This window comes from Neodiprion fabricii, chromosome 1 (genome assembly GCF_021155785.1).
Source record: "Neodiprion fabricii isolate iyNeoFabr1 chromosome 1, iyNeoFabr1.1, whole genome shotgun sequence".
Classification (NCBI taxonomy): Eukaryota; Metazoa; Arthropoda; class Insecta; order Hymenoptera; family Diprionidae; genus Neodiprion; species Neodiprion fabricii.
This window is the reverse complement of record NC_060239.1, coordinates 32,831,845-32,856,370: the sequence shown is the minus strand read 5'-3', so window position 1 is coordinate 32,856,370 and position 24,526 is coordinate 32,831,845. Positions and strand designations below refer to the sequence as shown.

General features: G+C 39.1%; 1 protein-coding gene across 1 annotated transcript in view; it reads left to right on the top strand.

Annotated features, from left to right (window-relative positions):
- Positions 1 to 2,019: 2,019 nt before the first annotated feature.
- LOC124185301 (protein FAM13A) overlaps positions 2,020 to 24,526 on the top strand; it is a 42,118-nt gene continuing 19,611 nt past the window's right edge. Inside the window, exons 1-4 of the mRNA XM_046575932.1 lie at positions 2,020 to 2,857; positions 7,882 to 8,049; positions 11,794 to 12,175; positions 14,390 to 14,633. Of these exons, the coding sequence (XP_046431888.1) occupies positions 7,915 to 8,049; positions 11,794 to 12,175; positions 14,390 to 14,633 (761 nt within the window). The 5' untranslated portion in view covers positions 2,020 to 2,857; positions 7,882 to 7,914. The remainder of the gene's footprint in view (positions 2,858 to 7,881; positions 8,050 to 11,793; positions 12,176 to 14,389; positions 14,634 to 24,526) is intronic.

The following is a 24,526-nucleotide window of genomic DNA, read 5'->3' as shown; positions in this document are numbered from 1 at the left end:
TATTTTTTTAATGGAAACCAAACCTTTGATCGAAGGATTCGTTGTACGTGCATAATTCTTTCAACAATCGATCGACAAGTTCGTATAATCATACATTCAAATTGACATGACGATTCATTGTAACACTTTTGATTTATATGAAAATAAAATTTTTCTTTTTCTTTTCACTGTACAATATTTCTTTCATCGCGACGCACCTCGTCTTCCTTAATTTGGCACACGCAAAGCTTTGACGCAGATACGTCGCAATGATTAACTGCGTGGCTCGCTCATTCCCAAGGGTCGACGTACAATCAAAAGCCGACCTTTGAATGAGCTTTTTTCACCTCGCGACTTGCCCTCGCTGTATACACGAGCTTTTCCCGTCATTATAATACTCGAATTTTATATCAACCCCCGTTTTTCTTTCCTTCTTTAACGAATTCATTTCCCTAGCGGAAATAGTCGCAAGATATAAGATTTACGAAAAACAGTCAGCGAAATAAGAAGCTGGGAGCTTTATACCGCGGCGCTTTACGCATAACTACGCTTACCATCCATCTCTTGTCCGCCGTCTAATAAAATGAGAGAGCTTTCGCGAAGTCGTAAATTTTTCGCGACGACTGTACTGTTGCTATTGTACAAATAGGTAGGTGTGCACCGGTATTCAAAGAAACCCGGAACCATGTAACTTTTACGCTTGTACGGTACGGATTTTCGTTCATTGAGTAAAACTTTATTCGTCACACTTTGTGTGAAAAATTCCATACAAGCTAAACGGTGTCGCTGTGTAATATCCGGTTAAATATTATTGTTAAAATTGCAATTAAATCAAATTTACCGCATTTTTTCCACGCGACGTAGCTTCGACTTTGATTTGCCGCTTCACCAGCATCAAGTTATCGCAATAGTTACAAGAAAATATAGTTCCAATATCCATAATAAATAAGAATAGTATTTCTGTCATTTTCATAGCACTACGTCTTTAACTTGACGAGATAGACGAACAATATCGTAATCAAAGGACCGAGTAACCACGACCAGAAGTTTCTCTCGACGGAACGAAAAGAAAAATGAAATACTGCGATGTACAGAATTTAAATGTGTGAATTTAAATTTCACACTCCGAATCCATCGATCATTCAGAGAATTCATAAATTTGCAAAACGAGGATCGTCCCTGTAAAATCATCGGCACAATTTTCTCTTTTACAAATAATTCGCCAACTAACGTAGAGCGGCTTTGTACCCTTTTCTGTTTCAGAGGTGAAGAGACCGCTGAGTCTCCGTACGCGAGTAAAGGGTAGTGAAGCTTAGCGACATACAGAGAAACATGGTAGGCCTGGGGGCGGCGAGGTGAGCTAAGCTCGTGAACCACCCTCGATGCTTACCCTACGGCTGGTATCCACTCATTTCCTGAAGCAGCCATAGGCAACGCCCTGCGCCTATAGCTAAAGGGCCTATGATGTGCCGTGAATGGGACATGAACCCAAGCCTAGTCGAATTATACCTTGACAATTGATATCTTCTTTCGCATACGCAACAATACGTGAAGCAAACGAGCGTTACGACAAGACGCAAAGAGTAACAAAAGAACAATCGACATCGCAATCGGACAATAAAGACGTTGTTTTTTTGCTTATTGTTGAAACCCTTCGGCAAAGTCACAAACCTTGGCATCGGGAAGTTTAAAAAGATTCAAGGCCCGGCGGGCCAGTTTCGCTCACAAATTTTTTCGCCCGCATAATTTTCCCCTCGATATCCTATTTCGTTCAAGCTTTCGCACCGACGACAAAAACTTCTTTTTTTTTTTTTTTTTTCTCTTCTAATTCTCATTATCGCACCGAGATGATGCAGGATTACCCAGCGAACGATACTTCGTAAGTTTCTCAATTTCCAACGTAACGCAACTATTTATACGGCAACATCCGAGGAGGGCACGCCGGAAACAGAAACGTTGAATCTCCGTCGAAAAGTTTTATCTGTTTGTTTTTGTTTTTATTTTATTTATTTATTTATTTCTTTTTTTTTTCTCTCCACTCGTTCTTTCCATTTCTCAACTACCTGATATCGTTCGACAGTTTCTCTCTTCCGCTTCTCGCGCCGCGCGTCAACGTATAATAATAAAAAAAGACTTTTTCGAACGCGGATCAACGCCCTCGGGACTTTGCTTATAAATATAATTTGTGAAAGAGATTGCTACTCGCAGCCTCTGGCGCGTAATTCTCGGACATCGTCTCGCGGTTTTTGACGAGTCCATTTTTCAAATTTCGAGTAAACAAAAAAAAAAAAAAAAAAAAGAAAACAAATATTCGCGTTGCTGTGCATGTATTATTCAGATTATAATAATAACCGTAATAATAATTATAATAATCAAAATAATAATAATAATAGTAGTAGTAGTGATAACAATTGTGGGGAAAAAAAACAACCAAAATCGAATAGACGAAACCCACCGCGAAATAGCTTTTTACCAAGTTTCACTGAATAATTATAAAATATCGTGTTACCATACGCAAATCGTATAGTCTAAGTAGTACGTAACGTATAAATTATAATACCGTGTAGTCGATATTCATAAATAGAACATCGCGTTTAATTAATTGATAACCACTAACACTGAAAGAAGAAAAGCTAGTGTGCACGACTTGTTACATTGATATATCTGGGGATATATCGCGTTGCGCGAAAGAGAAACACACGCAAATATAAAAAGTAAGAGATACAAAGAAGATCGACTTTGGAAGAAGGAAGAGGAAAGGAAGAAGGAAAGGAAAGGAAAGGAAAGGAAAGGAAAAGGAAAACCGTTGCTGTGCCGGACAGCTGTCAGACTGAACTTAGGATATTTCAACCTGTGGAGAGTCGCGAGAGAGTGTATTGTGAGTATAATTCGCATGGGTATTTCGTGTAATACTTCAGCTGCATAACCTACTTTGTAATTCTTTGCTTTTTTCATGCTTTCTTTTTCTAACCGATGCGATCCTTACATCGTATTTCCTCAAACCGTAATCTCCTGAGACGATATGTCTGTATAAACCAGCGTATCGTATTACGCGAAATCTATTGCGTGCGCGATGTATTATTTATACATATATGTTGGTATTATCCGTACGTGAGATTAGAGGAGTATTTTGTAAACGCGATCACTCCGAGTAATTTAATTAATGAAAATTGAATCGAGCGAACGTATTTTGTGTTTATATATATATATATATATATATATATGCGTGTGTATAATATGTTCGCAGAGTTGTGAGCATTTTGCAGTGAAATTCTAATAACGATTTCATTCGAGTTTGGTTAACTTTATAATATGCGGTGAATTTGCAATCGACATTCAACGAAACTGTCAAACTTCTGTGAGTAACTCAATCTTCTGACTTTTTCTTCTTGCCGCTTGCATGTAGTTTCAATGAGTTTTTATATTCTTGATCATGATCAAACTTCGGGTAAAAGAAATTATCAAAATTTTCGGCTGGACAAACTAAACCCGGTATATCTGTCGTGTAATCGATCATCGATACATATCTATAGAGATATTCGAAATTCGTCTTTGAATAAATACATCTAGATGACATCGATGAAGGATAATTATACGCTTTTTTTTTTAAACAATATTAGATATCGTGTTGCGTCATCAGATTATTTATGTATATTTACGTATATATATGCAGGAACCGGAAATTCCGGCGGAAAGCGAACCTTTGATTTTATTTGTTTATTTATTTTATTCATTACAAACGTGTCTTCCGCAAGTGCAGGACCTCTTAAATCCCTTATCGAAAAGGTCAGGCACGCACCTCCGAAGAAAGCACCCTCGCCAACCAGAATAAACTGGAAACCAATAGAATTTTTCTACCCTTTTACTCGTACAAATCTTTAGCCAATGACGGTTAAAATATCCTGCATCGTCGCTGCCACATCTGGAAACAGGATGTTCTAGAATCTTGTAACCAGGGACAGAAAGAATTCAACCATCGAACAATAAAGCTGAAAAAAATCTCTCTTTCAACCTAAAAAAACTTTTCAGGGGATGCCGTGGCGGAGATTCGCGAATTATTTCATTCTCAAACACCCTGATATTCGCACAGTAATACCGACACGGACGCCTATTGCTCCGCGGATCAAATTTCGATCGGCTAATAATACAAGCCACAACACACCAGCTACGTGTTCATGGAATTCTAATTATTTTGGCACCGTAATGAGGCGACCGGGTGCAGCGGTACAGCGTTCGATTCACACCGGGTTCGAATAACCGCACACATTCGATTGCCCGCAGCATCTATAAAGCCGCACGTGACCGAAACCACACACAACGATAGGTGTACGAAAGGCGGGTTAAACTTGTGGGAAAATTCCATTCAGAAATCGAATGAGTCACAAATCGGTCGCTCGGGCGCTCCCTTCTTATTATTTTACTCCTTTGCTGTACGCGATATAAGCGTGTGTGTGTATATATATATAATCCTCATATATATATAATATATATATAGAATCGTTAGCCGCACGCGATACGTATCGAGTGTCGGTGTATGAAATAAAAGGAGCGATGTGGGACAACGGCGTTGCCTTGAGGCGGCGGCGCCTGCATTCGCCAATTACCGATCACCGATTATACGGTGCAAAATTGTTTAAATTATAGAGTCTCATGACTGAGTCTCATCATACACGCAGGCATCCAGCTTTATTACCAATTTCACCTTATTATACATGATATGCGTCGAAGCCTGCGGCGGATTTCTTGGCGTCGTTATGACTGTATCACGCTGCTCGATGATAAGTCCCGATTTTAATCCTTTCGGTCACAGTGGGCTGCTCGGCGTTCCACGTAAAAAATTTCCACGCCTTGGCCTTATCGCGGTTCATTTACAACTTCGAATCATCCCAAAAACACGAGAGAAACGGGCTTCGGTTAGAATCATCGAATTTTTGATAGTTTTATTCGATCGCCGTATTGGATTTAGAAATTATCGATTTCCGACTTCAGATTCGTCATCAGCGAACCAAAAAACCCTCGATTATCAAAATTCACAGCAAAATATTGAGTTGATAAATGTGTGACTGAAAGGGTTGAACCGCAATGCGAATCCTCGCGCTTAATAGAATGCTCGAATTACGATTCTAACGATTTTCAGACCGTCCGCACGTAACACGCCGATCTCACAGAGATTAGAGAGTAACTTTGCGCTCTTCCTTACTTTATACTACACTCTATCCACGAACTTGGTAGCAAACTTGGCAGCTACCTGGAAGCGAAGTTATCGTCAAGTCCACAGTCCGTTTCGCCGTGGAAAAACGGAGGAACGATAAACTGTGAAATAGGATCAAGGATCCTCAAGCTGGAAAAATAAGCCTTAGAAATATATCGTCAGAGTGTAACGACCAGTTATTGTGAGATCGGAGCACCGCGATTCTCGTTCCGTGTGCACGTACGAACATAATTGCAGGCCAAGAGAGTAATTCTTGCCTCCGCTGTTCGTTCGCTTTTGTTCCGTCGTCGAATAGCAATTGTGCATTTATACGAACGATAACGAATAACGCAGAGCACCGAAGGATAGGTATATAAATTATTTAACGACAGGTTAATTTTACTCGCGCCGCAAACGATAGTCGAGGTGCTCTTACGCGTCATTGGTACAACCTTATACCTAATACCTTATACATTCCAGCTTGTTATGAGATCGGCAATAATTCCAAGGTGCAAATTAAGGTCATGGTTAGGCAAATACTGCGTGGCTGCAGGTTGCGCGTGATTATGTAGTTATACGTGGGCGGATGGTGCGCCCGACGTTTATACAATTTCACCAATTGGTCGGCAGCGTAAATTTATCATCATCCAAATTACGTTGCTTCTGATTTATCTATAAATTGCCGTTCGCCCGCGTTGCGTAACGTCGTCATAACGCCGCGCCGACGTTAACGGGCTTCGTTTACCTTCGTCCCTTGTGTTGCATATACGTGCGATAGTTCTATCTGTATGTATACATGTATCTTGTGTACGTATATCGCATGTATAAATTGTGCAAATACACAGCTGGTATCTTCGGAGCCCGTTTATTTCGCATTCTCGGTCGACCGGTGCTCCCTTTTCGTCATTATCCATGCATGATGGAAAATTGATTGCTTCGCATACGGTGCTACACGTACATTCGCATTGCATGTATTTCTACCGATATTCCAAAAACATTCTTATTTTAGGAAGAGCTATTGCGGAATACATTTTTTTCGCTCGTCCCGCACCGGCCAGAAAACTTGACCGAGAGCTTTTCTCTGATTCTCAGACAATAGATAAGAACGATTTTCTTTTCTTTATTATCCCCCGTCTTATTTGCTTGATAAAATTTTAGTATCGTTGCGACAGTCTTTTTTCTGTTTTTTTTTTTTTTTTTTTTTGTAACTTGAATTTTGCCTACTTGAATATTTATCGTTTTACCGATCATCCGCAACCGCACGGTGCGGATCAATTACTGGGAATCAATGAGGAATACTGATGATCATAGCCTTTGCCCTTCTACATTGGTCAAAAGCATTGAAATTTTTACAGAAAATTTTATTCAAAAAGTAGCTGGCAATGAATCTCCTTGTTTTCTTATTCCTTTTTCAACTATGAATCATCCTTGTCCCATTAAATAATTGGCCTACTAACATAGAATTAATAAATATATTCCTGTAATGAATAAAACGCCTTTGTAAATACGCTCCTCGAAAAGTATCTAATACCAAAAGAGGAAGATGAACAAAAAAAAAAAAAAATTCACCCATCATCCATAAACAAATTTTTCAAAGTATAAACGCGTATTGCTAAATCAGCGTCAACCTTATCTTTTATTATCCTTTTTTTATCTTATCCATTGTTGATTGTCCTTATGCTTTCGAAGTTATAGCTTACCGCAAAGAACGGATATCCACCGTCCATATGCACCGTTGCATGGAATATTTCCACTTGTTACGTAATCCGGTGTACAAGTTCTGGTTATAAACAGTCACTTGTGAGCTTATATCACGCAGGTCGACAACACCGCGCATTACTCGGACGAATATTTTTAAACTTTTCATTTTCTATACGTTTAACATTTTTTTTTTTTTTTCTTTCTATCTATTTTGTTTCGTTTTGCAGTCAGGTTTTAAAACATCTGGCATACGTATCTCGGAAATCTATACGCTCTAAAATAAACTCTTCACGCCGCAGCGAGATTGTTTTTACACCGGAGAAAAATTATATTCTTGTTCGGCGGCATTATGCGACCGAGGAGAGAAAGGCTGAATCGTGTTCGTAACGCGATATATATGAGAAGAGTATCAGGTGAACTAAGGAAGGAAGGAACCGCGTCGTGTTTCATTTTAATTTTACGCCCGTTATCAGAGTCCGTTAATCACGATGAACTGGTTCAGGACCATTCAGTGATACCTTTTCTGCTTCGCATTAAATTGATACAGATAAATAAACGCTAAGCTACACTCACATCCGTTGAAAATTTAGATTTAGATAGATAAGAGTTGACAATATTTCGATATTATAGGTATAAATTTTCCACGACTGTGCACCGAGGAAATTTCGTTTGTTTTACATTCACTAGAAAATCCTAGTAAAACGGGTTTGAATATTCTTGGATTAACAAGAAAATGTCGTACGGATAATCGTTCGTGTTTACAGTTGTCAGTACCACATTTTCCAGTCATCGCAGCGTTAAATCTATTTGTTCAGTTGACTTGATTATTCGAAACATGGTAGGAATTACGCTACGAAGCTCGTGCTCATTTTGTATAAAGAACAAAATTTTTGCACTTGTAGTTGAAAAAATACGAGCAGCTAAGAACTGCGGCGTAATTTGCCCGATTGTCGGTGTGATTTTGAGGAAAAAGCAAATCTGAATTTGCCTTTCTGAATTCTGATCGACAGTGCGGCGGTGGGTCGCGGTGTCGGCGTAGTGGGATGAGACGACCCCAGCAGGATACTCTTCATCACCACCACCACAGCAATCACCACAACCATAACCACCATCACCATCACCACCATAACCATGCATCGCCAGCAAGCCCGACGCGTTCAAGGCAAGCCCATGACAAGGTGAGTCCAGGGAATTTATTCTCGCCGAAGGTATACGGTAACCACGGTACGTTGTTAATCAAGTATCAAGGGCATGGAAATTGCTGTTCATCATGCCGCACCGGTGGGTGTAATTAACTAAATCGAAATTACCTAGGCACGCGTGGGGCGTCGAGTTTGGTTCGCGAGTGATCGCGTTTTAATTCCCAAACGCTAATGCGTTTGCACTTTTAATCAGACTTTATTGTCCGAATCGACCGGTCCGCGCATCGTTCTACCTTTTTAATTCGGGGTGGCCGCACGCGTGAAATGCCGGGAAAACTTGGAAAACCTAGAAAGGTCAGGGGATTTGAAAGGGGTCATGGAGAACCTGGAATTTTCAAGGGATTTTTAATTGGGTCGTCGAAAAAACTGAAAATATCCGTTTTCTATCATCGGAATTGGAAATGATTTTTTCAGGTAACAAGTTTACTTTTCTTCGTCGAGAAAACAAATTGGCTTGAACTGACGTTTTTCTACATTATATTTTTATTCAATTCGAACCGAATGTCAACCGGATATAGAGTCAATAAGGTGAACGATTCGGGTTTTAGTAACTTGCTTACTAGAACGGGGAAAATGTCAAGGAAAACTGAGTCTTAGGTCCTGGAAAATCTGTAAATGTCATGGAATTCTTTTCCCAAAAATTTTTGGCCAGCCTGTAATTATACTTAACGACGCCTCCAACGGTCGGAAACGAGTCAATTTTTCAACTTCTTGGTTTAGCCTTCTTTTTTCTTGATTTTCTGTCCTGTTGCGTTTGCTTGCATCGCCTATATATATAATCTGTGTATACCGCGTATCGGAAAACGCTCAATTTACTAGCTCAGCTTTCAACTCGATGTTATCATCCTGCGGATACATTTGATTGTTATTCTCGACCTTTCTCGGCGATTCGAGCCTCGCGTCTTGTATCACGCCGTAAATAATCAGACCACGGTTTCGTCGCTGTTAAATCTACACTTATGAGCTAAAAGAAAGCCCCCAATTTCGGTAACCACGGTTTTAAACTTTGCAGTCTCATTCACAATCAGCTCGAGTTTAATTTAATTAAATTAAATTGATTAAAGGTTAATCCTCCACTCGCCTGTTATTATACTTACCGAATTATCTTTAATCACAACAAATCTTATTCAACGTAAATATGTATAATTGGTAAACATTCGTGAAATAGTGTCAAATAGGTAGGTATGCAGAGTTTCTACAATCTCTGTAGCGTACGAAAGACGTTATTTACGTACATGTTAGATACGCGATACATTTCTCACCTTTTTTGTTTATACTGTCAATTTCGCGAAATGTTTTATCCATTTCACCGAGACTATATTGGAATTATTTCTATCTGTTTCGTTATTCGTCCGGCTTCAGAATTTCGGAAATCGCAAGTGCAGAAATGAATGAATAAATTAATGTATAAACTTGTGAATGAAACAATGAAACATGGACGCATGGTTGACGTGCGTATAATGTCATCGTGCGAAATATAGCGGTTACGTTCTACACTTGGCAATGAGACGACGACGCGTTAGAACTGCAGTGTAATTGCGATCTTTAATAATTCCCTCCGAGAACTTTCGACGTGGGGCTTTAATTAATCCATACCAGCTGGAGAAGCGTTACGTTCAGCGAATCATTTATCGCATGGTAAAAGCTGACGAGCCGTATATAAGCGCGAATAAATTGCCTTCTGCTGTTAGGAACTATTTTTAGCAATTTCGTATACAACCGTTGTTGTACTTGTAATAGGTATACTCGAGTTCCAGTATCAACTGGAAATAATTGAGTTAGACAGAGTTTGCCTGATCGTTCGGGTTAGCTGAGTTTTTCGCAACCAGCTGCAGCAAGCCGCGCTGTTATTCAGCTTGTATTGCGTGTTGTTTTTTTCTTCTATTTTCTTTTCTTTTCTTTCTCTACTTTGAGAGAAAATATCAAATTCATTTATCCCACAAAAGAAGCGTCAGATTATTTACACACTCGTACAACAATTATAAAATTACATTTTTCACAATACCGCACAGTGTTGATTCTCCTCCAAGTTTAACTGTTAGAGGTACGATATTACAAATTGTACACCTTATACCCTCGGGCTATAAATAAACGTGATTACACTTTTCTCATTAACGTTTTGGCGGTGGAAAGCTACACGTAATCGATAACACGCAGGGCTCGACGAAAGGTCAATGCTCGTGTTAATTTTACCTTCGTAGAAACAAGATGTTTGCGATGTTACGGTCGACAGAGGAAATGTCGATGATTTTCAAACGTTTCATTCGCAATTTTCACCGTCAAGATGCCAGCGATTTTTAAAACGTAAAGTAAACCCAACGAACATTCCTAATGCGTACTTCGACTGATTCATCTGTTGTTTGAACACTTTTTTTCTCGGAAAGATATTGAATTAATTTAGGACGATGTGAATTAATGGAAATTCGCGTATAACCGTAATTAATTCTACCAAGGTTCCCAACATCCATGCACAACAGTTTGAGCTATCTTGTAATATTTCAGACAGAATTAGTCACGGTAATTTATGAAATTTTACGAACTGTCTTTACAGAATTCCTACGCGCTCCGTTCGAATCGGTCGGGTGATCGATTCGCCGGGATTGAGGATAACAATGATAAACATAAACATCCGAATGTAGAAATCCCTCTCAAAATGATAACGAATATGAATTCCTATATTGTGATGAATATTTTCGCAATACTTAGACCCAAAATTGTTGTTCGCTTGTTTGAAAATAATTACAGTGATTTAACGTTACTTCCTCTCTCTCTCTTTTCTATGCATACCTATTTAAGAATCGAGTTGGATGGCCAAAAATCGATACTTTTTATCAACTTCATTACGAGATAGTTTTACATCGAGTATTTATCAATTTATTATAATCAGATCTTTTAAAAAATCCAAATACTGATAATATTGGAATTGCAAAGAACGGCTTTATAGATATCGATCCTTCGTTTCAAACATTCTTGAAAATCTGGCAGATTCGTTGGATTTCACTCTGCGATTGCTCGTTTCATCAGGAAGACTATTTCCTCCAAAATAACCGTAGTAGATTTTCATTTCCTTCAGCAGTCGGTTCGATATTCCCATTAAGTGTTGGCCGTGACGTTGTAAAATCAAATATTCAACGACGATGCGAACATGATAAGAGTAAAAAGTGTTTCAATAAATTTGTAAAACATACTCTTCCGACTAAAATGTGCCATAGTAGAATGAAATCGTACGAATCTACCGAATTTTTAGCAATTCGTTGACACCCAAACTTTTGTTCATAAATCCAGTATTCTTGATTCAAATATATGTAAATAAATCTCTGCGCGTGGCTTTCAAGTATAAAATTCTGACGTATAATCAACGTTGCAAGATTACATCGTATAAATACAATAATAAAAAAACACAACAAGTATTTCACCGGATCGATCGAGGTGTAAATATCATTTTCTAATCTCCGGTATCACCCTGAAATCGGTAACATTAAAATAAAATTCTGCATCGGTAATCGTCGAGGTAATCATTCGGTAGCTATGAAAAATCACTCAGTATTACAGAGATCTTTTTACGATCTTAAGAAATCTTAAGTAAAATTCATTCATCAATTATGCAAGTATTCGCGAAACACGTAATCATGGTGTAAATTTTTTTTTTCTTCTCCGGCGAAAAGCTCCTCGACGAAACGTCGAAATAATCGATGATCGTAATTCTCTCTCGATCCGTAGGACGAATCTCGACTGGCGAGAGTCAAGCGAGTCCTTGCCGTATCGCTTCTCGGCAGATCGGGGGGTTCGAACCGCGTTTTTGGTGTACGGCTAGACCTGATAGAGCCTCACCAAGACACGGGGGTCCCATTCGTCGTCCACAGGCTGTGCAGCTACATCGAGATAAACGGCTTTCAAAGCTCGGCCGTGTTCCGGTTGTCCGGCGGAAGTCCTCGCGTTGCCGAACGGCTCCGTGCCGCCTTTGAGAGGCGAGGCGATGCCGACCTCGAGGGCACCGGATGTCCGCCAACGGCTGCCACTCTGCTCAGGCAGTACCTCAAGGAACTTCCGCAACCTGTTGTGCCCTCCACCCTGGTCGGCAGTCTTCTTCTTTCCCACGCACGTGAGTCTTTTTATTGTTTATTCAATCCTTGTGCGAATTGCCGGCTGTGCATTCTCGGAAAAAAATTAATCCTAGAAGCGGTCAAATTCCTAGATACCGGGAAAATCGGGGATTTCGTCTAGCGGGAAAAGTTTGGAAATTATGACGGACCGTAGGGAGGAAAAATGTACTTTTTTTTTTACAAATCGTTTTCAAACTTCAACAACGCTTTGTAAAATCGGTTAACCTAACTTTCCGAAATGGTATTGTTCATTTTCTAATTATTTGAACAGTAGTACGATACTATGTATTTTTTAGATACAAATTTATGTATTCAAAGTTCAGCAGCTTTTGGTCATAAAAGCTACCCAACATTACCCAAGTTTCGTGGGAAAACGTCAGAGAATTCTGAATTATTTGACGGGTAAAGCCAGGGAACAAAATTGACGCTACCCTGTAAAATCTATTATTCAAACTTTTGTTCGCTTCAATAGATAAAGTTGTTTGTACTCTTTTATACTATAATAAAAAGCTTCCTCGGATTGAATTAAATCTATTTGCTGTCGATGTGGTTTTTTTTTTTGCAAGTTTGCGTACACGATTAAAAGTTTGATTCTCTCTGGGCAGTTTTAATTTGAAAATTTATACATTGTATAGTATAATAATTTCTGACCTCCGTTAAGCGATTCATATTTTAATAACATTGCATTGTGTATCTGGAGAATATATTCAATGAAAAATTGAATCGTCAATCTTGTGTATTAAGCGTAAATGTGGTTAGTTTGAATATGCGAAACTACTGGAACATTCCGTTGCAAATACCTGCGCGTATTATATCGAATGAATATTCTGTATTCAGCGAATTAGAACAGCTCTATTGAATTGATCAAAAATTGATTTACCCACATGCTCGGCATACCTTTCTATTCGCTGCAGTATTCAATTTGAACAGAATACGAATAAATCGCAAACACGGAATGCAATTTCAATTGAATGAAGCGCATATTTGAACTGTACGGTATATAAATATAACTGATCACTCGATCCGTTCTAGCGAATTTCATTCAGTGGAGTCATTTCACATCGGAAAATGGAGCGCGGCTCAAACGAATTGCACCAAAGTTCTCGGAAAATTCTATTTCCTCTTTGGATTTTAGATTGAAAGCAAAATTTCGTTGCAAGGAAAAAAATACCGACGACGTTACACGCAGCGTAAAAATTGGAAAGAATCGAATGTGAAGCAAATTCATAATAGATTCGACACGACAGTCTTTCATTCGTTCTCGTGTTTGCGCGAACGGTGATTTGGTATGGTAAATATTTCGACGAAATTAACGCGTGTTCCGTTTTTGTTAGTAAACTGTCGATTATAAGAATCGTGCAAAAAGCACGCGTCTTCAATTTTACAGTTTACAAATTATAAAATATACTCTGTATACGATGCAATAATTAAGTTGAAAGAAGAAAAAAAAAAGAAAAAAGAAAAAACAAAAGAAAAAAGGTTTGTCAACAATTTTTCACACTGCACGATGCGTCGTTTATAAATATAATAAAAATTGCAGAGGTATTTGGAGCGGAATAATTTTGTCCCATTTTCTTCTTCCATCTTGCGTTTATTGTTTCTTTTTTCTTTTTCATCTTCCAAGCAGATATAATTCATCTCGCGAACAGGTCAAAGTAGGTGAACTCCGCAGACTTCTCCGCCTGACTAATAATAAGTTTTGAGATTGTTATAATTTCCCTGGCTTCTCAGCGAGCTTCTCCAGACTTCCTATTATGACAGCGAGTAGACGAGTTTCCGAGAGCACGCGAAGCTTGTATTTTATGCATATACCTGAAACCTGCAATTCTACACGTACCTTCCTCATCGCGGCAGCAATCGCTGCCAACATTTGCAGCGCGTGTTCAAACTTTTCATAAGTCACGTCGACGCCGATTTGTAACCGACTCGGTACTCCTGCCGATATTTTTTACAACAATAACTTATTACAGACGCATAATATGCCGAGTCAAGAGTCGTCTCACACTTTTCAAAAAAAAAAAAAAAGAAACGAGTGACTTTTTTCCTTTATTGATAACTTCGCAAAATTCTTATTTATACGCTTTAAATACTTACACATCGTTGTCTGAAATCTTGTACAAACGATGTGGATTGATCACGCTTTTCGTCGACTCAGAATTTACCTGTAATAACGAACGATCCGCGCGACATATCCACTTTAACTCCTGATCCAGAAAACTACGCCAAGGATCACGAGACCTGGATAAACTCCACGAAGGATCTCCTGGCAACACTTCCGCCCTCGCATTACCGTCTCCTGGGATACCTGACCGTCTATCTGGGTCGGTACGAAGCTAAGCATGGACGAGGCGCCGGGGTTTGCGGGGTTTTTGCCCCCGTAATCCTTCCGCACGTCCCGCCAGCGACGACTTTACTTCGCGACATCCTTGCGGCGGCTCCTCTTCTCTTTCCTGACTGGTGAGTTGCCTTGCTTTATAGAGAAAAAAGACCACCATTCTTTGCTACCTTATGTTTATTGATACCTGCGCTCACGGGGAGAATAAAAGAACAGATTTTGTTCAAAACTGTAGGAAAAGAGGGACGCGTCAGGTTTTTTTGGTTAGATATACTTTGTAAAGTGCAAAGTCTACTGTAGAATCATCAAGAAAATATAATTGACATGGGTAGGTTTTTTTTTTTTTTTTTTACCAAACTGCAATTTTGAATAAAATCCGCTCTTTTTTTTACATCGTTTTTGTTTATCTTTTCTAAGTATTATTTTGAGTTCTTCATCGCCTTTATGAACCGTACATTTTTACACATTTTATATTGTGGTATACCGTTATTTAACATCACAAATTCTGATCGATTATGCGGTTTTGTTCTGAAATTTTGTTTGACAAATACGAAATTATTTATTTTGTTTTTATTTTTTACAAAATTTGGTTAAAAACCAAACAAATTTGAAACAATTACCTTCCATTATTCTCAACTTCAACGTGTAATATCATCTATCCAAGCATTTTTACAATACGCTAGATTAATTTTCTCCAACTGCACTTTGGCCAGATTTCAAACAGCTACTAAACCTCTCAACGAACATAAATTTAAACACGATCTCACGTTGTTTCTTTTTACCCTTGCGACAATTACGGAAATGATTGTTATGCAACCCGGGGAAAAATCTTTGCGAAACTGACGCGATTCTTGCGCAAATATTACACTTCTGGAAAATCTCGATCGACTGATTAAAACTACGGAACGTGGTCTTAGACACGTACTAAGATTGGAAATTGCACACGTATCGTACGATCTGCGTATACTTGTACATTATACACGTTGTAGGGTTTGCACAAGAAGCCACTGACGCTTGTTTGTTAGCCTTGTCCAACATCTACAATGCTTTCAAGTTTTTCACGCGAATACGGAATTGTGTAGAATATCATGCCTCGTATATTGTTCGTACAATAGACGTTATACGACACCGTTCTCTTATTCGCGGTACAGACGTTAATCAGCAAAGTAACGATAATTAGATCGCGACGAATCGCTGTTCCGGTACACACTTCCGGTTTTTCGAAGGACCCGCGCTCACGCCGTTCGGATCAAAGCAGTTCCAGCATATCTTACTTAATATTGATAAATCCTTTTAGTAAAAACTCCTGAAACCGCACAACGAACCGTGACGGACAGTCGATATTTTATTATCTTTCATCTTTTGTGGAGGTGATTTTTTTTTTTAGTACAGTTTTTTCCAGTTTCTTCTGCGTCACGATATCGGAAATATTGCGCAACTTATCGCACGACCTTTCCCTCGTTCATTGTCAGTCGTACTTTCCGAGCGTTTTTATCCGAATCGCTTACCGCGCTTGACCTACAATTATGTTGAAAATCGAGGTAATTTCCGTTGAATATTTTTTTTACTTTCCTTTTTCTGACTATCCACTCTTCGTCCTCCTTTTACTTTTTTTTTTTTTTTTTTTTTATAATATTTGATTTCTAAGTTTTACGCCGAGTCGCCGATCACGTTCCTTAATTGTATATTTAAGACGATAACAATAATTCCTTTGAAAAATAAAGGAATGAAATATTCCATTCAAAGCCCAGTATTCATCAATGACTCGCGTTAATAGTTCCGAGTAAGTTTACCTGCGACTATAATCGTCGAATCATATTTGTGAATCGTCAAAACTAAGCTATATATAGCTTATATCGTTAGTCGTGAACTTTGGTCAGTATTTTTTCCACCGCTAAATGATTACAGATGAAATGATTACGCTGCAGCGTTACGGTTTGTCATTGTTATTGTAACAACATTTCATCGTTACAATGAGGTTTTTACTTCAGCCGAGGTAGCTTGCCTCAACATTAGTGTCAAGGAACTGACAATCTTTTCTTAGACTGTTCACTGCGTATTATTACATTTTCAATCGATTTTCATTATTAATACCTTCTCGGTTATCCGACGATCGGATTTCTCGCCTGTTGTCATTGAGAAGCTTATACACAGGCATGCGTACAAACCGTGTGTAAAGTACGAGTCGCGTGTGTATACGATGCGAAAATTATGCAAAGAAAATCATAACGTTATGAGATGGATAACAATGAGAGTGCGTTATAAACACTCGATTCAGAGTCAATCACCTCTTGAAGTTACGCAGAGTTAAATTGAATTCCGAGAGTTATTTCTATCGTACGTAATCATCTCGCATCCCATCAGTGCTACAGCGTAAAAATCTTTCTGCACTTTCACGTGAATTTTACACAATCACCTCGATACATATATACATATATATACCAATAGGTGGATTAATGACTGTGGTTAATTGAATTTTATTACCGAAGTTGATTAGTTCGTACCTCATTGTTCCGATTCTGCAGATGTTATTTGTATTGTAATTAATAATATTGCCAGCAGACGTATATTTTTGTATTTTGTACGCGGTATATTTGTGGTTATTGTTTGGAGAGGGATCGATATAAAAACGGGTTCTTGACAATGACACTGAACAGACGGGGAGTTGAGACCGACTTAAATTTAGATAACGTCATTTCGGGATAATCGACCAGAGTTCTGTAATCCGCATTGTCAGCGAAATGCTCGCACATTTTGCGTGTCTTATACCATTTTATCGGACCAAGCATCTTCGCTATCTTCTCAAATATTGACATCGACGTTATAACTATTGCGTTCTAATTTAAGCCTGTCTCGCTGTCTGAATATTACTTTTGTAATTTTGTCGTATAGTCGTGAAAATTATCTCTCTATCGATAAAAATCGGCCAAATGTCTGCGCCACGAATAGCATAACAAAAAATTCAATTGCGTAAAAAAATTCTTGATCGCTTTGCTGCTGCCTAACTCGGTGAATATCGATTCTTGATTCGTAACGAAATGTATGGTGTAAAACTGTTTTACCTCAAGTCTGAGAATTCCAAATTATCACAACGACCTTTTTTTATACATTTTTATATACTTACGAACAGTCAATTGAATTGATCGTCTGAGAATCCGAAGCTTATATGTATATCACTTCCTGTGCTGATTGTGAATCGGTTTACGAACGTGATATTTCAGATTATGATCGTGTAATAACGACCGTGGAGAAACGACGACTGGCAGCGAATAACGGCCATGGCGTTCGGTTTCAAAAGCTTTGAAAGAAAAGTTTTAATTGGAGTCCCTCTGCACTTGAAGAATCTCACCTTTACAGACATCCGCCAAATGAAGCTCAAGCTTCTCTTCGTAGCTCCGCAGTCCCTGCATTCTTTATTACACTCCTTGCAAAAGCCTCGGCGATGCGGAAAAGTTTTTTTTTGCTTTCCTCGTATCGTTGACTGCGAAATAATAAACAGAAAAAAATCAACACGTATTTTGTTAAAGAACGATTGGCGGAAATTCCCTAAATACGTGGAACCTTAACGATTGCGATATTTCCGATGATTTTCAAGAATTGCCTTGAGCAACGAGCTCGCGATCTTGAAATGTCACAACACCAGGCAAAGAACCTGTGAACTATAAACTGGCTGAACCATAAATTGATGCTCAAGGTATGTTACACACCGACTGCGTGTGATTGGTACACGAGGATGCAGAGAGTGATTAATCGCGTTGAACAAAATACATGACCGAAAAAAATAGAGGTGAAGGTTGAACTGCCAAAGCTGCTATCCCTAATCCGTTGTTTCGCAAGTACTTTTATTTATTCGTTATCTTAACGTGTACCCTCAGCAGTGAAAGTTAGAAACAATTGCTGGGAATCAACAACCTCGACAAATCGAGCTAACACAACGTAATCGATTAATTGTAAGTATAAATGTATAATACATGCACTATACAGCATGTAAACAACACACATGCCGACAGGTAAATCCATTCATTCGGCAACTTTCACTAGTCAAATAGATACGGCATCGAAACACGTGGTAAAATTTTATCGCATCACGTGTATGATGTAAATTTAACGTTTCCGAGTGTATACTGTGCGCTGTAAACGCGAGCTGCACGTTCAGAGAAAATATTCACCGATAATAATAGTACAGTGGGTACATGCAATTATCGCCAATTAACATCCATAAATGGATCGTTGATTCCCGCGCGATTCGTGTGTGCCCGTATATCCTATATTTTTTTTTTTATGTTTGTTTGATTTGTTTTGTTATTATTTAAAACTCACCGCGGACTAAAATAGAACCCATCCATAACGCTAAAGCTGACTGCATGACTAATTTATATGCGCATACAACGCTGAAGCGGCGTGGTTTCAGCGTCAAACATCGGACGTGACGGCACGAATCTCTATCCGTTGACGCATCCACCTTTGCATCATTCATGCCTAATGGCAAATATCTGGCAAACATCCATGGATCGGCTAAACGCTCTCGTAACGAAACAGTGAAAGGGGATGAAACTGATGAGGATTTATCGTTTGCGCTTTCGTTCGAGAGGGTTCAAGAGGCTTTTTGACCAGAAACTTGATACTAATTGATTCATAATTTCATGACGAGATGATCGTTTATTAATTATTCATCAGTTTTTTCTATTCGTAAACTACAAAGATCTCTTTAAAAATAAGAATTATCGTAGAATTGGAAAGCTTAGGAATTGATGTCTCGCTTTAGATCGCTTGAAAATTGTTCAAAAGCTAATAGACTCGTTTGATTTCATTCTATATGATAGCTCGTATCATTGGGGAGACTATTTTCTACAATTTGTCTTCGTCACGTAATTCGCATCGTTAAATATACGATTTAACAACATTAGACAATGTTATTCCAAATCAAAAGAGACATCGTTGTTGAAAATCGAACGAATCTACTAGATTTTTAACAATTTCGAAACAATATCATACAAAGCATCGACGCTCGAGCTTTTCTTCGTAATTCCAGTATTTGTTATCTGTGTATTTATTTGTTTAAAGAGAACTTACGAGTAGAACAAATCAACGAATACTCAATCTTGCAATAATATCAATGAAAAGTATGAATTTTTGGCCAGACTACACGTTCTTAAGACCGCTTTCTGATTGGCCAGACCAATTGCCGAGGGTTATTTCTTACAAGAGAAAGTAACTCTACCGATCTTGGTCACGTGGCGAGTAACTACCGGCTTTTGCTGCCTGTGAGTTACAGATCGAGAAACTGCAATTACAAATATTTCTTTCTTCTCCATTGTCGAAAAAACAGCTCTCCGACTGACGTCACCGGAACGAATGTGTGTCGTTGAGCGTTTTACGATTTGTGTACGTTCGTGTATATTATATATTCTGCAGCCTGCGAAACGTGAGTGAACATCTGTAACGTAAATCAGTTACCTCGTTAAACGAATAATTGTCATGAAAGCAGTGAAATTCTATTGCCAAAAATACTTTCGGGGAAAAAGTAAATGAAATCGCGAACTGTGCTTTCATGCAAGCTCTTCGCCAGTGACGAAGTTCGTTTTGCGCAATTCTCTCTCACTCTCTCTCTCTCTCTCTCTCTCTCTTTTCTTACTTCTGTACCCTGCAAGGTCTTACCTTGAAGAAAAATCACCACTTTTCAAGTTGACACGAGCTTTACGCGGACTGCTAAATATTTCCATGTACGGCTCTATTCATCGCAGTTATACGTGACCGTTTTATACGTTCTACTTTACTTTATACGTATTATATTCTTGTACTGTTGCGTGTATACCGCGGACTCTCTTGAACGTTTTTAACTCGCTCGTCACTCGGCGAATCAACGTCTTAATTAGATGTCTTTGAAATTGAAGGTTCTCTTGGCTACGTGACAACGAAACTAAGCCTGGCGCTTTGACTGCGTCAAGAGTGTGCCGTTCACCCCGGTCATTTGTATCCTATCAACGTTTCTATTAATACTCTCAAGCAGGTGTATTATACCTGCATTTTGGACACCTTAGTCTTTTGGAATCATGTACCCACCCAACTACCCACGTTAATTTTGTAGAGGAAAGGCTATCTTGCCGAAATATTCAAAAGCACGATCCTTGGCTGTTTTTACGTCTCGGCAACTATGCATGTATACCTGTAACGTCGTTAAAAATGTCAAACGAAATGAAAAAATCATGTCTGCGGAAAAATTGATCCAAAATTCCCGAGTATGCAAAACTTCCGTCAATTGGAATCCGTTACATTTCTTTCAAAGAAACAACCGCGACGTGACTATTATTGTTAGTCTCCGATTCCCCCGTTTGCCTAAATCACATTTCGGTACCTACACTATCCGGTCCGATTCTCATGGGTACTCCTCGGAGACACGCACCATGGTCTGGGTCAAGATCACGTGCCTCTAATAGATTTCCGGGCGAAGCCTCTTCGCCGACCTTCAACTCCAACGTTTAGCGATCCTTCGGTTACGGCCAGACGTCGTACGTGTTCCGATAAGGAATTCATGTCCTGGCCTCGGTCGTCAATGCTAAGGACGATATCCTGGAGGTCAATTCTAACCAAGAATAAATACACCGTCATTAACGAATCTCCTCGACGATATCGGTGATCATTTGAATTTCGACGAACGAAACTTGTCATTGGTTTTGATGCAAGATTTTTTATTTACAATTACGGATTTTTATACGCGTAAGCGCATTTTTTTGATTTATTGATCAGTCATCGAATTGAGCATGAAAACCTTCTGCCTCCTCTTTATTATGGCAATAAGCTTGAGAATTTTCATATTAAAAATCCGCACCTCGATCCTGCAATTTGCGAAAAACATTTGCTACTTCAGGGATTCCGATCGTCTTTGCCTGAGTGATTAATTCGGGTCAGATCTCATCTTCCTCCATCGGGAGCATCGCTATCTGGCATTGATCCGCTATATCTGAAATCGAGCTGTTGCTACGCGTTATCTTCCTCTTATTCGATAAGCTTGCCGACATAATTATTTCTCGCTGTACCGTAAAAGTCATGTTTATTCACGCCTCTTAGAACCGCGAATATATCACATCTGTGTAACTCAACCGAGTCCATATAGATATAAGTGTTAATCGATCGATTTCATCCATCAATAAATTTTTTCAATATTATCCGCACGATTCGTAAGCTCCGCGATTTCGCTATCGCTATTCTTTGCAAAGTTCGTTGCAAACTTATCGCGATAAACGATCATCACACGGACTGATCACCGGGATTTTGCTACATCTTGATAGTCGGTATCATTAATGGAACGTTAATTACCAGCAGCTAGTTGCAGGATATTTTTTACGAAAATATTATTGAGAATAAAAAAATCTTCGACCCAGATTATCGGCAATTCGCTTGCGGATTATTATTCACATATTTACCCGTTCACGCTGGTTTCCCCGTGAAGACGATCAGGCAATGCAGTACTGCAATACCTAGTCGTTAGCTTCGTCTAGCCTAGGGCAGCCCGACAACGAGCACGTGATGCATAGAATGAATTATACAGAGCACCGGATCACGAGTCTTGCAATAGTTAGTAAACTATTCGATTATGGCACGTGACTTTGACCGACGACGTCGGTGTGACAATCATTTACCGGCTTCGGTACACACGTGTGATATCTGACTAGCTGCTGTGACTGCGTGTGTGTGCGTGTGTGGTGTGTTGATTTGGGACTCACGAGGCAACTGGTGATAATAAAAATACCACTGACAATCAGGCTTGTTTAAACGAGGCGTATAATAGATGCTGCATGCAGCACGCTCCGATGTCACGTCGTCGCGGTTATATTATCCGCGATTATCACAGTCCGAGTAATTGCAGGTGTGTAGGTATTCGACATTCCTAAAGTGCACATAATATGAGAGTATGATTCTTTCCTTTTAGTTTGTTTTTACATCGTTCCGCAATTTTATCTACTACCGCAGTGTAATGTATTATATTGCCTGGTGGAAGTTCCGAAGGCGCCTAATTCCGAATTATTTGGTGGCGAAACTTGAAGCGAAGAAATCAAACTCTTAGGAAATCACAAAGCTTCGAATGGTCGGATAATCGACGGGTCAAAGTTCCGAAATGCAAGATTTCGATCATCCAAATTACGATAAAGCAAAATTCCGAAAAATAAAGTTTCAATGGAGTAAAATTTGGAAAATTAAAATATTCTCACGCAGCGTAGCTTAGTCCACGGGCGAGTGGAAAAAATTGGATAAACCGAAAATCAGGTTGTACACGATTCCAAACTTCAGAATATCGAAAATCCAAAACAAAGAAAGATCAAAATATATGGTGAAATTTCACCAAGCCTGAAATCCACAGAAGTGGAAATCTATCGTTCGAAATTTCAATGTATCAGATTATTAAATTTTCTCATTTGCAAATTTCCGGAAATATGACTTGTCGGAGTTACGCTCTTACGGCATTTTGTCCTTTCGGAACTTTGAGCGTCGGGTTCCTGAACATTCGAAACTTTGATGTTTCGTAAAAGTTTGATTCCTTTATTTTAAGTTTGACGACAAAAAATATTAGGAATTTGTCGTTTTCGGAACTTATTAAATTCGGAACTTCAACCCCGCTGTCTTAAAATTAAACTTGCGACCGATCGCAGGTAAAGATCGTTGTACATAACGTGCCATACATTATACCCGAAAGTCAGAACATGCCAGATGTTGTACTTCTGGCGGTTGGATTCGGATCGAATAAAGGAAGTTACGTAAGCGATCGAATTAACCTGCGCTGTTCAAATTTCAGATATTTTTATCTCTGTTTGATCAGAGGGGGAAGAAAATCTCTCCAAGCTGCAGTTGGCCGAGTCCCTCTCTAAACGGGTAATTCTATTTTCAATTTATTCCCCCCATGCGAAATATCACCTTTGAAAATATTCCCATTCCTGACTCGTCGCGTACTTTCGAAAGTATGAAATATACAAATTATCACAAAGACTCGTGACGACGTTTTAAAATCCACTATCCAGTCCTAATAATCGCATCTACGTATAACGACATCGTGTACAAGCCTAATACATACTACATGTGTCAGCAGGCACTTCTGTGAATTAAGCTTCTAAATTTTCATTCGACTCGACATCAACGAGCCATATTCGAAGTATACGTTGAAACCGACGTCCCTTGGGGAATTACCCACAAGGGCAATTGATTATTCCGTCTATTTTCGTACCCATCGCTTTCGACTTAGCAACTCCCGATCGCACTCACGCAAGCCCGATTCTACAGGGGATAACTATTCAGCTTGCGATGCTCGCCGTAGGGTTGAAAACCAGTTTTGACGAAATGCCTCGATCGTGGAATATTCGCTGCTTCCAAAATCGCAGCATAAACATTTTTCGAATCTCTTTCCCGACTCACAGTTATTCACAAATTTTCGTTCACCGATTCGGATGATAGTCGACTTTGCTTTGGTCGTATACGAATCGTGATTACGTACTCTTTTCAAACCTCTGAAAATACATTAGGTACTGATAATTATACCAGTTGTTTAAATATACGGATAAAAAAAAAAAAAAACAACATATTTTAATTTCCACACCAACGTATCGATTCACTCAACCTTGTTACATATTCACTCGGTTTTCAACACTCTCGGCTCACCTATCCGCAGTCGTACCGACCGGTACGATCAGTTTCCATTATGCATATATACAGCGAAAATTATTCTCATTTTACGACCTCTTCAAGTCGATTCCCCGCTAAGCGTATATTTCAAAGACAGGCAGTCAAGCAGGTTGTTATTCCGCGTATACAATGCGTGCACACATACCTATGTGTTTTAACAACTTTGTTTTCACACGGCGTGTAAGAACGCTGACTGCACTGTCAAATCCATCGTCAAGAAAACCGCTTGAAGAGATGTTTCTTTAACAATTAATAACCGTCGTCGATCCGTTCGCGTGACTTTAGAAACGTCCGCGATACGGCAGCTTCGTTATTCGTTACACTCGCCTGATAATTGAGGGGC